At 38.8% G+C, this 16376-nt stretch overlaps 1 protein-coding gene across 2 annotated transcripts; it reads left to right on the top strand.

The window, feature by feature from the left end:
* The first annotated feature begins 1001 nt into the window (after positions 1 to 1001).
* Positions 1002 to 15122, top strand: GPR141 (G protein-coupled receptor 141). Of its 2 annotated transcripts, none has more exons than XR_012157023.2 (2): positions 1002 to 1337; positions 3834 to 4063. XR_012157023.2 is itself a non-coding variant. In XM_073329489.1 (2 exons), exon 2 carries the CDS (start codon positions 11412 to 11414, stop codon positions 12342 to 12344), a length of 933 nt encoding a protein of 310 aa, XP_073185590.1. In that variant the 5' UTR covers positions 1002 to 1337; positions 11386 to 11411; the 3' UTR covers positions 12345 to 15122. The 2 variants fall into 2 exon arrangements, 1 of the variants encoding a protein (XP_073185590.1); XM_073329489.1 differs by lacking the exon at positions 3834 to 4063 and adding an exon at positions 11386 to 15122.
* Positions 15123 to 16376: the final 1254 nt, after the last annotated feature.

The following is a 16376-nucleotide window of genomic DNA, read 5'->3' as shown; positions in this document are numbered from 1 at the left end:
GTGGGAACGTGGCACACTGGGAGAAGAGGCGTGAGAAGAGCTTGGCTGCTGGTGGAGCCTGCCCTGCTGCAGCAGGAGCCCCAGGAGCTGGGACACCAAGCTTCTGCCCCTGCAGGAGAGAACAGGGGATGGAGAAGAGCAGGCCAGGCTGGGGCCCCTTTGGACCGTGGGCCTGGCGCCAGTCGTGCCATGGTAAATCCAGTACTGCCAAAGGGTCATTGGGGTAGAGATTACTAAGGTATCAGGGCATGCCAGTGTCCTTTCCCCTGCCCATATCCTCTGAACTGACTCCAGGGAGGCAGAAAAGATATAAAAGCTGTTACTGAGGCTCTAAACCACTTCAGCATCCCCTTATGCAAGGGAAACCCAGGGACTAGGTAAAAAAGCTTTAGGCACAAAGCTGCCCTAATGCAGTTGAGGATCAGGGTCACCGCTTTCGACAGGGTCCAAAGGAGAAAGTAACATAATGACATTTTTTTTAATTGAAAACCATTTATTTAGGCTCAGATCCCCAAAGGTATTCAGGTACTTAATTTTCATTGATTTCAGTGAGAGCTAAGCACTTAAATACCTTTGGGAATCTGGATCTTTATTATTTTAGATTGCACAAAATGAAGATACAAATCAATGAGCTTCAAAGTGTGGAGGACAAACCCTGATTAGGAACAAGGTGTATGTGTCTGGAAAAGCAGAATCTGTTCTGTGATTCAATTTGTAACTGGTTTGAAAGCAAAGTTTGTAATAAAAAAATGCATCCAACTGGCTTTTTCTTTCTTATTTTAAATAAATCTAAGAGCTTTTCTGTACAGCCATTTTTCATAACTGTTACTTATTTATGCTGTTCTGGTATGGGAAGAAACATTTCTTCATTGCTTTTTTGTGGTATTATTTTCCTAACACATACTCTTTTGGGTTTCCGGTATACGGAGGTCACTTTTCCTCCCCTTCCTCCTCCCTCTTTTGTGCATAAATTTTGGGTTTGTTCTCTCTTTTTTCTCTGATGCTGCATCTGGTAAGTCAGATGACATGCCCATGGCACCTAGGAGGGTAAAGAAGATTGTAAGGAAAGTTCTATTGTGTAACCCCCCCATTTTTATTTATTTATTTTCAAAAAACCAGAACTAAGAATACAGCATTTTTGGAAGTCTCCTTTGTTTTCCATCATTCCAGTGACAAGTTATATGTCCTTTGTCTACATCTACATCAATAGACTGGATTTCTACTGCAAAGTTTCAGTCAGATGGCGGCACACACAGAGGGACCACCGGCTCACATCCAGTAAATGAACTACAGAAAAAGTGACAGAGATCTCTAAAAATTGTTTGGAAAAATCATAGGTATGTATAGTAAATGTGTACTCTCCTATCTGATATATTTAATTACTTCAGTTTTCTCTAAGCAGAAATTTATTTTACAAGTTTCATAGGGGTCTGTTTGTTTGTTGGAGTGTGGATATTGCAGTCACTGCAATCTACACCATGAAGAATCATAGAAACAGGGCTAGATTTCCTAATATCTAAACTAAACCTCCCTTGCTGTAGGTTAAGCCCATTACTTCTTGTCCTATGATCAGTTGACATGGAGGACCATCGATCACCATCCTCTTTATAACAGCCCTTAACATGGTTGAAGACTGTTATCAGGTCCCCCTCAGTCTTCTTTTCTCAAGATTATTTTTACCTTTCCTCAGCAGTCAGGTTTTCTAAACTTTTTATCATTTTTGTAGGTTCTTCCCTCCTCTTTTCCACAACTGTCTTAATGTGTGGTGCCCAGAATTAGACACAGTCCTCTAGCTGAGGCCTCACCAGTGTTAAGTAGAGCAGGACAATTACCTCCTGTGTCTTACATATGACACTGCTGTTAGTACACTCCAGAAAGATATTAGTCTTTCTCACCGCTGCATCACATTGTTGACTTGTATTCAATTTGTGATCTGCTATAACCTTCGGATCCTTTTCAGCAGTACCATCACCTAGCCAGTTATTTCCCCATTTAAGAGTTGTGCATTCAATTTTTCCTCCCTAGGTGAAGCACTTTGCACTTGTCTTTATTTAATTTAATTTTTGTTAATTTCAGACCAATTCTCCAATTTGTCAAGGTCGTTTTGAATTCTAATCCTGTCTCCCATGTTTTTGCAACCCCTCGCAGCGTGGTGTCATCTGCAAATTTTATAAGCATACTCAATTAGAATTAGTCAAAAATAATTAGAGTGAGTCAAAAACTGTCATACTTTTTTAACATAAAATAGCTTTTTGACTAAATGAAAATCTTTGTGAAAAAAATTATTTTTAAAATTTTCCAGGTTTTTGTAAAAAAAATGAAAATTTTTGGTTTTTGGTTGTCGATAATTTGTAAAATTTTGGTTTAGGGTTTTCAGCTGTTATGAAAACCAAAACAATTTCCACTAAAAACTTCAACACAAAAGGAAAATTTTCGTTCTCATTGAAATTTTGAGAGGGGAAAACAGGTCCCAGTCAGCTGTACAAAGAATATAAATGCCTCTTCCACGGAGTCCAACCTTTGGATTACATGAAAATCTACATGATTACGGAGGGCAATTCTGACAGTCCTGATACAGATTTTTATCACAGGATAAATTTTGCAAAGACACTTGCAAGAGAGAGAGAGAGAGAAAGAGAGAGACCGCTTAATTCATTCGTCAGCACAGATTATAATACGTTTTAGAGATTTTGTCAAACTTGATTTTTAAAAATGAGATTACAAATTTGCTTGATAAAGGTAATAGTATTGATGTAATAAATTTAGACTTCTGTAAGACACTTGGCTTGGTACCACATGACATTTTTATTACGAAACTAGAACAATACATAATCAGCATGGCATATCTTACATGGATTAAAAACTGGCTGATACTTCTCAAAATGTAATTGTACACGGGGAATCATCATTAATCATCACGTGTTTCTAGAGGGGTCCCACTGGGATTTGTTCTTGGTCCTAAGCTATTTAATATTTTTATCAATGAGCTGGGAGAACATATAAAATTATTAATAATAAAGTTTACAGATAGCACAAAGATATGGAAAAGGACTAGTCACTGATACAGAGTGTTCTGGATCTGGGCACAAGCACACAATGTGTGTATTACTATGTGTATGGTATGATATAAAGCCATACATCTAGCGAAAAAGAATCCAAAAAATACATACGGGATGGGGGACTCTATTCTGAGAAGCAGTGACTCTGAAACGGACTTAGGAGTCATGGTAAATAATAGCTGAACATAAACGCCCATTGCAGTCATATGACCAAAAGGGTTAATGTGCTCCTTGGATGTATAAACAAAGGAATAGCAAGTTGGAACAGGGAAGTTATATTTAGGGCTGTCAAGCAATTAAAAAAATTAATCGCGATTATTCAAGCTGTTAAACAATAATACAATACCATTTATTTAAATATTTGGGATATTTTCTACATTGTCAAATATGCTGATTTCAATTATAACACAGAATACAAAGTGTACAGTGCTCTGTACAAAAGAAATAGTATTTTTCAGTTCACCTAATACAAGTACTGTAGTGCAATCGCTTTATCACAAAAGTTGAACTTACAAATGTAGAATTATGTACGAAGAAACCTGCATTCAAAAAGAAAACAATGTAAAACTTTAGAGCCTACAAGTCCCCTCAGTCCTACTTCTTGTTCAGCCAGTCGCTCAGACAAACAAGTTTGTTTACATTTGCAGGAGATAATGCACTTCTTTTTTACAATGTCACCTGAAAGTGAGAGCAGGTGTTCTCATGGCACTGTTGTAGCTGGCGTTGCAAGATATTTACATGCCAGATGCACTAAAGATTCATATGTCCCTTCAGGCTTCAAACACCATTCCAGAGGACACGCTTCCATGCTGATGACAGGTTCTGCTCCATAACTGTCTAAAGCAGAGTGGACTGACGCATGTTCATTTTCATCATCTGAGTCACATGTTCCAGCAGAAGGTTCATTTTCTTTTTTGGGGTTCGGGTTCTGTAGTTTCTGCATCAGAGTGTTGCTCTTTTAAGACTTCTGAAAGCATGCTCCACACCTCATCCCTCTCAGATTTTGGAAGGCACTTCAGATTTTTAAACCTTGGGTCAAGTGCTGTAGCTATTGTGACAAAGTTTCCCTTCTACCTTGGTGGGTGTTGCGCTTATTGGTGGATTTGCTCGCCTCGGAGATTCACGGCAGCCCTCAGTTTGGCCATTTTCGTGAATCCACAGTCCACTGTGAATCCACAGTCTGGTATCAAGTAGGGAGTTGGGGGGGATGGAGGGATAGGGGGAACGTGGGCCCGCCCTCTACTCCAGGTTCCAGCCCAGGGCCCTGTGGATTGCAGCTGTCTACAGTGGCTCCTGTAACAGCTGTGTGACAGCTACAACTCCCTGGGCTACTTCCCCATGGTCTCCTCCCAACACCTCACCACAAAACCTTCCTCCTGATGACTAATAATGCTTGTACTTCTCAGTCTTCCAATAGTATGCCTTTTCACTCTCAGGTTTTGTGCCTCTTGCTCCCAGCTCCTCGCACACACACCACAAACTGAAGTGAGCTCCTTTTCAAACCCAGGTGCCCTGATTAGCCTGCCTGTCTTAATTGATTCTGGCAGTTTCTTGATTGGCTGCAGGTGTTCTAATCAGCCCATCTGCCTTAATTGTTTCCAGAAAGTTCCTGATTGTTCTGGAACCTTCCCTGTTACCTTACCCAGGGAAAAGGGACTTACTTAACCTGGGGCTAATATATCTGCCTTCTATCACTCTCCTGTAGCCATCTGGCCTGACCCTGTCACATTATATTTAGAAATCTCACATTGGTACCTTCTTTGTGTTTTGTCAGATTTGCAGTGAAAGTGTTCTTAAATCGAACAACATGTGCTAGGTCATCATCCGAGACTGCTGTAACATGAAATGTATTGCAGAATGCTGGTAAAACACAGAGCAGGAGACCTACAATTCTCCTACAGGGAGTTCAATCTCAAATTTAATTAATGCATTTCTCTTTAAATGAGCGTCATCAGCATGGAAGCATGTCCTCTGGAATGGTGGCCGAAGCATGAAAGGGCATACGAATGTTTACCATATCTGGCATGTAAATACCTTGCAATGCCAGCTAGAACAGTGCCATGTGAACGCCTGTTCTCACTTTCAGGTGACATTGTCCACAAGAAGTGGGCAGCATTATCTCCTGTAAATGTAAACAATGTGAGCAATTGCCTGAACAAGAAGTTGGACTGAGTGGCCTTGTAGGCTCTAAAGTTTTACACTGTTTTGTTTTTGAGTGCAGTTATGTAATTAAAAAAAATCTATATTTGTAAATTGCAATTTCACGATAAAGAGATTGCACTACAGTACTTGTATGAGGTGAATTGAAAAATACTGTTTCTTTTATCATTTTTACAGTGCAAATATTTGTAATAAAAATAATAATATAAAGTGAACACTGTGCACTTTGTATTTGTTGTAACTGAAATCAATATATTTGAAAATGTAGAAAAACATCCAAATATTTAATAAATTTCAATTGATATCCTATTGTTTAATTGTGCAATTAAAACTGTGATTAATCATGATTTTTTTTTTTTTAGTTAATCATGTGAGTTAACTGCATTTAATCAACAGCCCTAGTTATATTGCTTCTGTATTTGGCGCTGGTGCAACCAGTTCTAAAATATTATGTCCAGTTCTGATGGTCATATTTCAGGAAGGATGTTGATAAATTGGAGAATGTTCAGAGAGCCACGAGAATGATTAAAGGGTTGGAAAACATGCCGTATAGTGATATGCTAAATAGATTGAGCTCCTTGAGTATAACAAGGAGAAGGTTAAGGGGTAACTTGATTGCAGTCTCTACATGAGGAACAGAAATTTGATAATAATGGGCTCTTCAGTCTAGTAGACAAAGGTATAATAAGATCCTGTGGCTGGAAATTGAAGTTAGACAAACTCAGACTCGAAATAAGGTGCTAATTTTTTAACAGTGAGGGTAATTAACCATTGGAACCGTTTACCAAGGGTAAACTTAACTTTGCTTAACTTTGTAGTTATGTTCCTGAAAAATGCGACTTTAAGCAAAATGATGTTAAATGAATCCAATTTCCCCATAAGAATTAATGTAAATAGGAGGGGTTAGGTTCCAGGGAATTTTTTTTCACCATATATATTATAGTCTTTTGTCTGTTGAAAAATATATATATATACACACACACACAGAGTATAAATTTTAAACAAACAATTTAATGCTGTACACAGCAATGATGATTGTGAAGCTTGGTTGAGGTGGTGGAATCAGAGGGTGGGATATTTCCCAGGGAATGACTTACTGCTAAATGATGAACTAGCTATCAGCTGAGCTGTCAAAGGTTAACCCATTGTTGTTAATGTAGCCTCACATTCTACAAGGCAGCACGGAGGGAGGGGAGACAGCATGGCAGATAGAGACAGAGACATACACCGTGTGTGTGTGTGAGAGAGAGATGCTCATTGCCCCTTTAAGTGTGAGGACCGCACTCTAAGTACACAGCTTTTTTAAGTAGATCAGCAAGTTGAGACAGAAGCTGCTGCCAGGAAGCTCCCTCTGTCCTGAGCCCTGTCATGTCCCCACCCTGCTCTAAGGAGAAGGGGTAAGCGAGGTGCAGGAGCAGGGGGACACCCTGACATTAGCCTTCCCCTCCCCCTGCACAGCAAGCAGGAGGCTCCCGGGAGCAGCTCCAAGGTAGAGGGCAGGAGCAGCACACGGCAGTGGGGAGAGGGACAGCTGAACTGCCGGGCAATTGATAGCCTGCTGGGCGGCTGGCGCACAGGGAACTTAGGGGAACGGAGAGCTGATGGTGGGCTGCCAGTCCACCCTGGTTCCAAGCCCCCATCAGCTGGCTCCACCGGGCTGCTCTTCCTGCAAGCAGTGAACAGAGCAGGCGGCTGCCAAACAATGTTATAAGGGAGCATTGTGCAACTTTAAACAAGCATGTTCTCTAATTGATCAGCAATGTAACAATGAAACAACGTTAACCAGGACGACTTTAAGTGAGGAGTTACTGCTTTGGATTCTCCGTCATTGGAAATTCTAAATCAAGATTGGATGTTTTTTCTAAAACATATGTTGTAGTTCAAACAGGAATGACTTCAGGGAAGTCCTATGGCCTGTGCCATATTAATAATACATAATAATAATTAATAATGTAATCTATGAATTTATGGAACATCAATACTCAAATTTATCACAAAAATCTTTTTGTCAATCACTATTATGAAAGACTCTAGTTTCTGGACTCCTGCCCAGCACAATCTGCTACCTCCTCTGCTGAAACAAAATACTGATGTTTTGATGATTTCCTGAAGGTCCCCAACATTAATAGATGCTTCTTTGGCTTCTATATGATCCAAATGAGGTGGCTATGTGCCCTTGTGCTACTGTTCTTCAAAACCCCTGTCTCCCAAAAGTTTAGCCAAATGACAAGACATTTAGTGTAGAGAAGGATTTGAGATTTGCTTCTGATCTCACATAATACCACTGACCATGATGTAGCCTGGGTGGGAGGGAATCAGGAAAGGAAGGAAACGCAAGCCCCTCCCTGAAGAGCCCTGAACATATATATTACAGAGTCAATCCAATCCCCTTCCAACTTCATGGGCGTAGCAAGCTAATTCTGCAACACAGAGGTGAAGGCCAGAATGAGGGAACCCTGTGCAGCAACAAAACACAATCCTGTAGCGAATCCATAGCGTGGAGGAGTCTTTTGGAGGTGGGACTTAGCCAGCAGATCTGCAACTACATAATCTGAGTGGGGAAACTACATGGGAGTCATCTCTCTCAGAAGCTAATGCAACCCTGAGGCAGCACTAGTGGCCACAGAGTGGTTTCCTCTGTGGTTCTCAGCCTGTGGCAGTTATTTGTCTGCCCTTTGACCCTCATATAGAGTCTATTTCTTGGGCTGCACGCAGGTTCCAAGATCATGGTCTAATGTAATAAAGCATTTACCTTTCAATACGAAAGACTTTACGTTCTCATTCCATGTGTCTCCTGCTAAAAGTTATGTCTGTAAGACCTGGCACTTGCCATTCTGGTCAATGTTTTCTGGCTCTTCAGGTGTCTGCACAGTAGGAAACTGCATCTTATGAGAAGGTAGCAATTTTCTATGTGAAGCATATTACGCTGTGTCATGCTATGTTATGTATTCTCAAGATAAATAGGTTTCAACTGGATGGCTGTAACAGTGGTGGCCAGATAAGCTGATTTTCTGTGCTTTAACATCACTGTTGGTGAATGCTTTGTACACACAATGAAGATGAGCCTTCCTGCAGAATTATTGCAAGGATGGTGTGTAGATTCTCCATAATGCTGTAGAAACTTGCATTACAATGCATTGGCATGCACTGAGGGACATAGGTAAGTTTTTCACTGTCTCAATAGCAGAGGTGTGTGAAAAATTCCAAATGTGGTGTTTCTACTTGGTTTCTTCTATGTGAATTCTGAAAAGGTTTCATTGTTTGAACTTGAGAAGCAACCACCAGGGGTCATCTAACTCCAACCACAGAACTACTGTTAATGATGCAGATAATCATATGTCTGTCATAGCAATCCAGATTTGCAGCAGTTGCCTTTAGTATAGTAGTACTTTAAAACTGTAAATACACATTCTAATTTGAGACTGTCTGATAATGCAATATTATAGTGACGTTTTCTAATTACAGTTTGACAACTTAAAAAATTGACATACAAACAGCTATTGCTAATCCCTTCTGGTATGAACATTTTAAAGCTAAAATGCAATGTTATAGAAGAGGCAACAGCTAGAATAGGAAGGAACTTGTACTCTTTCCTTTCCAGTAGCATAGTCGAAATATACTGTAAATTGTAGTTCCTTACAGAAAAAAATCTCTTTTGCAACACATTTTGCTTGCTATAGTTTACTGGAAAAATAATGAGAGAACTTCATTTTGAGCTACAAATATAATTTTAACCTCTAAAATACAGAGTCAACCATTAGGGAGTCAATATTTACCAGTAATTCCTATACAATATCTAAGGTCCCCTGGTTATTGCTGATACTAGATATAGTGAAATAATTGATATTTTGGATATGTTGAGGTAACAGTTTAAGTAAGTGTTGACTTTTCAAATAGTGGCCAGCCTATAAAGAGAGCTCAGATACTAGAATGATAGGCATACTAAAAACATATGTTAATATGTTAAACATATGTTAATAGCTAAAATCTTTATAAAAAAATGAAGTCACTGAGAAATATCACATTGTTAATGTCCCATTGCAACTGAAACCTGCTGTTAGAAATATCAAAGGCATTTCCTCTTTTCCACAAATGAGGAAACTGTTAAATAGTCTTTTGACTGTCAAAATGTGTATTATTTAAAATGGAAATCACCTAAAAGATCAGTGATACAATAGATAGAGGAACTACTTATCATACTGCAAAGCTAACACTGCTTTGGTGTTAAAAGAAAACCAGGTCAGGTTTTACATTGTAAAATCCATGAGTCAAATTCAAATAAAAGTGCTTCGCCCACAAGGACCCAGGAGGAAGCTGGCAGGGATGAACCCAGGTCGATACACAATTCAGGGCACACATACATATCCAGCTACTGTCGGGTATATGAAGGAACACTGGATTCAATCTACCTGCTTGCTCCAACAGTATGTGGTCATGCAGTCCTGTGGTCTGCCCATCCCACATCACCTTCCAACATGTCAAGATCTCATCTTTCCAGTGAGCTGCAGAGACCTGCCATGGCTCTCTCTTCTGCTGCATGTCTTAATAGTCCTCCAGGACTGCAAAGATGTCCCCATCTACACAGTAGAACTACAATTTTCACTTTGCTTTTGGTCCTTTCAAGGGCACATAAATACTTCTGAATTTGGCCCAATGTGAAAATACAACATAACATATATGCGGTAAATGTGAGCCTTTTAGAGCATCAGAATGATACTTACCCTCTCTTTTAGCACCTGGGAAGAAATATTATTTATATTAAATATTTAATATCTATAACACACATTTTATATAATTCATTATGTACAGATCCCTGAGCAAAACTCTGCTCTCAGTCACATTTCATATTTGTGACTTCGATGGAGCAGCATGTGATTAACTGTAGAATCTGGTTCTTAAATAGAATATTTATATCAGAAATAAATTAAAAATCCTTAACTCTAATGAATAAATAGCAGGATTCTAATGATTTGTGTCTTCTTTTTGATCACCAAGTAGATCCTCTATAATAAAGATCTGAGCTGTTAACACAAAGGACTGATAAAAATCAAAGAATCATAGAACTAGAAGGGACCTCGAGAGGTCATCTAGTCCAGTCCCCTGCACTCAAGGCAGGACTAAGTATTATCTAGACCATCTCTGACAGATGTTTGTCTAACCTGCTCTTAAAAATCTCCAGTGATGGAGATTCCACAACCTCCCTAGGCAATTTATTCCAGTGCTTAACCACCCTGACAGGAAGTTTTTCTGAATGTCCAATTTAAACCTCCCTTGCTGCAATTTAAGCCCATTGCTTCTTGTCCTATCCTCAGAGGTTAAGAAGAACAATTTTTCTCCCTCCTCCTTATAACCACCTTTTATATACTTGAAAACTGTTATCATGTCCCCTCTCAGTCTTCTCTTTTCCAGACTAAACAAACCTAGTTTTTTCAATTTTCCCTCACAGGTCATGTTTTCTAGACCTTTAATAATTTTTATTGCTCTTCTTTGGACTTTCTCCAATTTCTCCACATCTTTCCTGAAATGTGGCACCCAGAACTGGACACAATACTCCAGTTGAGGCCTAATCAGCGTGCAGTAGAGCGGAAGAATTACTTTTCGTGTCTTGCTTACAATACTTCTGCTAATACATCCCAGAATGATGTTTGCTCTTTTTGCAACAGTGTGACACTGTTGATTCATATATGACCCCCCTCCCCCCAATCTCTTTCTGCAGTACTCTTTCCTCGGCAGTCATTCCCCATAAGGATCATACTCAATTTGGCCAGGCAGCAGATCTTTTTTGCCTATCTTTGTTTTGAAATATTTATTAATAACTGTTTAAGTACATGACTGGTAACATTTTCATAACTTCATCAGCTTCTCCCTCTAACCTATGTATCTGCTTGGGTTTTTTCCATCTTTAAATTCAACTTTTGCAGCCATTCTTTCCTAACTAGTAGGAACTCTGAACTGCCTTTCCTAACAGAGGACATTTCAGTAGTGGGGAAAATCATTTACAGTAACTGATATCAGAAATGAAGTAATCCAAGCATTTCTAGGATTATATATATATATACGCCCTGGAGCCAGAACCGGGCTGAAGACTCAGTTTACTTTTCAGATGGTAGCTCTCAGTTTTAAATCTCACTTTAATCTTTAATGACATTAATGTCTTCTTTTACAGAGTCCAAAAGAGAGATTTACAGGACCATGCCTGGAGAGACTACAACCTTGCTGAATGCATCTGTCGGTACACCTCAGGCCGGTACCATTCATTCTGACATTGCACGTTACATATTGATTACTATATATACAGTAGCATTTATTGGAGGTACAATTGGAGCCATCGCAATGTCATTTTTACTGGTTAAAATGAACACTCTGTCAGTGACCACGGCGGTGATCGTCAACCTCGTGGTGTTGCACTGCCTGGTTCTCCTGACTGTGCCGTTTCGGCTTTATTATTATATCAGTCAGAAGTGGATTTTTGGGCTGGCCTTTTGTAAAGCAGTGAGTGCTATGATGCACATCCACATGTACCTCACTCTTCTATTCTACATAATCACGCTCGTTATCCGGTGGCTCATTTTCTTTCAATGGAAGGACAAGGTGGAGTTCTACAGGAAGCTGCACGCTGTGGCTGCTAGTGCTACAGTGTGGATAGTGGCCCTTGTGATTGTGCTGCCGTTGTTCAGTGCTCGGTATGGGATGTCTGGGGATTATGGAAATAACACATGTTTTACGTTCCAACAAGAACTCAAGATGGAGAGTGTGAAAGCACTGAACTATGTCATAATTGCCACTGTAGCTGCCATCACGTGTGTCCTCTTGGGCTTGCAAGTCTTCATCATTCTAAAGGTGGTGAAAAAGCTTCCAGGCTCTGTTTGGTCACATCAAGAATTCTGGGCCCAGATTAAAAGTCTGATGTTCATATCTGTGATAATAATTTGTTTCCTTCCGTATCACCTCTTTAGGCTCTATTACATACAGCACATGAAAGAAAAACAATTAGAACTTTACAATGATATCTGTCTGAGTATAACTGCCATCAGCACTCTTGATTTGCTGTCATTTGTTATAAGCGGAAGCCGTTTCTTTAAGCAAAAGATTATTATTCTTCGAGACAAACTTGCATGCTGTTAGGTTTGTTCATTTTTAGAGACCATCTTCCACACTAAAGTGTTTAAGTGGGAGGAAAACATATGGCTTTGTCTGTATTTTTTTAAAATAATAATTTATGGAGACAAGTCAAAAAGCATTATAAATTATGTGTATCTATTTATTTTATATGCCTTAAACACAGTACCAGCAAAATAACATAGGTTCTTTGAGTGGGTGAAATACTTACCAGTGTTCACAGGGCCAACTTAGCAGACTAGTGGAAACTGTGCTATGTCACAATGGAGACAAAGGTTCCAATCCCATGCCTCAGAGGGAAAAGAAGCAATAGCCCAAGATGATTTGTAAAGAATATGGAGAGAAAAAAATAAAACACAAAGTCAATGGATAGTGGCTTATATAATAAAATATATAGACTTTTGAAGTTCCTAGATCTGTATATGTTATGTATACTGTTTATATGTTATTTATTAACAACAATCTGTGATAGAATGTGGTGGTTCTGCAGGTCTTCACTGAGGAATTTTGGGCCTACGCTGCAATGTGGCTTTCTAGTTCAATGCTCAACTGACACAACTCCTAAAAAGCAAGCAGTAAATGTATTTCTTAAATTTTTTCCCCTGAACTCACTCTTTTGAAAATAGCTTTATTGTGGGAGGGAAAGGTCTGATTTATCTCTTTCCTGTGCTGTAAAAATGTCTCCATAAATAATTACATACCACTGGGCACTATATTCAGCATTGGCAGTTCAAATCAAAAGCCAGTGTTTTTTCTCTTTCTTCACAGAATTGTCCAATTTTTTCAAGAGCTCATTTAGTTAACGCTACAGATAATTTAACTTAGAATATTATTCAGACAGCAGTTGTGTTGTTTCTCCAGGTCATTTATTTTAGTCTCCAAGGTAACAATAATGTCCTTTTCTATGATACTTTTGCCCAGTTTTGAAGGCCATAGTCTGGCCTCTCAGAATGTCCCTGGGATAAAATTAGTCCAACAGAATTTTGTTATCTGAGCAAGTGAAAAAGATAGAAACTCTGGCTGGGATGGGATGAGGTTAGCATATGTGGTGTGATTGAGCAGCCAGCTATATTTCACAGTTATAGATGCATGGTGAGCAGTGGGGATTTTTTAAAACCTAGAATTACCCATTATCAAGCACATAAAAAAATCACTTTGTGGAAGATACTTCAGATTACACAGATCTACTGTCTTGTACATGTCCCAATATATAACACATATCATTGATATCTGTAGCTCAAAACAGTGGATGGTTAATTCCTATTTCCATTTCTTTTTGCCTTCTGCATCAAGTTCGACTTTCCATCTAGAGTCAGTTGAATAATAAGTGAATCATTTGGCAAATTGGTAGTATTAGCTGGATAAATTATCTGATTAATTCTTTTTCATGGCTCTGCCCACATTTTCACCTCAAGACTGCACAACCTCACCCTTTCATATATCTCACCTTTCATTTCCTTTTGCTTCACTGTCTATTGTCTATACACAAAGTGTACTGCTGCTCTCCTTAATATCCCTTGTGTTGATGTCTACCATTCGCCTCTCTGAGCCTTCTTCCCTCATGCTTAGAACTCCCTCCTTATTGCTCAGTAGGTCTGACCAGGTTATAGTATCCTGAACTGAGAAATTCTCATGTGCAACAACAAGAGTTTGGAGCTGTCAACAAAGGCTATAACACCAGGGAGAGAAGGTGAAAATAAATTTGTGTTTGTATTTTTTTCCTATGTCATCTGTGGTGTGCAGAATATACTTTGTATAGGGTCTATAGAGCAACTTTTACCTTTACAACACTATATAAATGTTTTAGAATAACAGTAATAAATTTGTTGGTTTGGCTCACAAGCACATATTTTCATTCAAGTCCTTCCTACAAATACACATTAAATAAAAATTGCTTTATATTAAAATTTTGTAAAATTTTATTCTCAGAACAGATAGAGTTACATACAGTAAACACATTAAATAAAATGTTGACACGAAGTAAATATACTGTTCATACACTGTGAAAAATCATATGTAGTTTAAGTAATTCTTCTGAGAATACACCCACACCATACACCGTGTAGTTACTGGTTTCTCTCCTTTTGTTGCAGTTCCTTAGCTTCACCCAAAGGGGTGCAGTTGAGTCAAAATCTCTTCATTTCCAGGGTATGTTATTTGTTGGCATTCAGTATCACAAAATAAAAAACAGTTATGACTATTATTGGAAATAACTTGAAAAGGAATTCTGACTTGTTAGAAGAAATGTACCTGTGTTGTAAGCAAGCCTTGTTACCAGGCCAAATTTGAACAGTATGTTTTGTATTTTTTTAGATCATTTGGCCTGGCAGCCAAGCCCAAATTTCAAAACAGGTGTGTTTTTAAAGAGTTTATGTATAAAAAACTTAAGTAATTAATCAAGAAGATAATTATGAAAATTTAGTCTATGGAGAACAACTGACCCTAATTTAGTGAAAAACAACAATATTTTAATTATTTAGCAGAGGGGAGGTATTCCTGCTTTAAATGGAAATTGGAACACAACCTCAGCTAAAGTCACGACCAGAGCTGCCATCATAATAATTATATTCTAAAGTATAATATATAATGATATTGTTCATATTATCCTGAAATAACCAGGAGATCTGAACAAGAAATAATTTGCTTTTGTATATCTGATTTTTTACTCCAACTAATACATTTCAATAGAGTGGGATTAATTAATGTAACCCAAATGTTTGTAATAGTCTGTATAACTCCACGATGTATGTTCATAATATTCAATCTTTTACTAAATAAAAATTGCATAAATGCTGTAGCACCATTTTGACATCCAGCAATAGTTCTGTTCAGGGTGGCTGACCGGATATTACACCACGTCATGCATTTTAATTTGACTGAACAATAAGTGATGTGGAAACTCACACAGTCACAAAAAGAGGTAAGGAAAAATGATGGTACATTGCTACCTGAGAGTGGAATTCTCAGCCTGTTCACTGCTGTCACAGGATTGCTAAACATTACGCTCCCCAACACAACACCTCTTTTGGTGAAGGGCACTAATGTTCAGTCAGTTAAGCCATCTGAATGGCTGAAGATTTGTATTTGCTTTCTGGGAGGGCACTGTTTGTAACACAACAGCAGTGGTGGGGAGGGAGAATTACACACGATGAGGCTAGAAAGTTACATGAGCAAAATTTTAATTCTATGGAATTGATATATGTGAGGCAGCAGCAATTATAACAGCAAATGAAAAATCTGAGAGGGGGAGGGATAGCTCAGTGGTTTGAGCATTGGCCCGCTAAACCCAGGGTTGTGAGTTCAATCCTTCAGGGGGCCATTTAGGGATCTGGGGCAAAAATTGGGGATTGGTCCTGCTTTGAGCAGGGGGTTGGACTAGATGACCTCCTGAGGGGTCCCTTCCAACCCAGATATTCTATGATTCTTATTTCCCTAGAGGTGAAATTCGGAAGTGAACTCTGTAAGAGAGATCACAAGCAAAACCAAGCTGTGAAGTACACATCTTTGTGTGTGAAAAAGTAAATGTGTGAGAAAATGTGTAATCACCACATTCCAAATCTAATCAGGATAGCAGCGGTCACATTTAAATACATGATGGGTGTGTTGATAAAAGTGGCAACTGGGAGGTGAATGGAAATACAATGTATGCAAAATGCATCACCATAACCACCACTTATAAAGATATGTAGGAGCAAAGAAGTATGTGAAACCAATGCAGTTAGTGATTAAGTGCAACTCAAACAAAAATCTTTATCAGGACAATAAGTTTCATTTCTTTTAATGTCAAAGGGTAGTTTTGCTATTCCTGGAAAACCCCTGAGCTGACAAAAGTAGCAAGCACCACAGGTTTGTGTAGCAGATTTCAAAGTATGTCAAGAACAGGGAATTTTGTCAATTAATACTTGCGTAACTAAATGTTCCAGATACTATATTTGCAAGTAACTATATATATACGCACCAAGCTAGATGCAATGAAGTAAAGACCTAGCCATTGTAGGAGAGATTTATATCAGTGGAGGGCTGGCACTGTTACCATTG

Source organism: Lepidochelys kempii, chromosome 2 (genome assembly GCF_965140285.1).
Source record: "Lepidochelys kempii isolate rLepKem1 chromosome 2, rLepKem1.hap1, whole genome shotgun sequence".
Taxonomy (NCBI): domain Eukaryota; kingdom Metazoa; phylum Chordata; order Testudines; family Cheloniidae; genus Lepidochelys; species Lepidochelys kempii.
This window is presented reverse-complemented; position numbering and strand designations above follow the sequence as displayed.

Coding starts and splice junctions, on each gene's coding strand:
- GPR141 (XM_073329489.1), top strand. CDS start 11,412: ATGCCTGGAGAGACTACAACCTTGCTGAATGCATCTGTCGGTACACCT.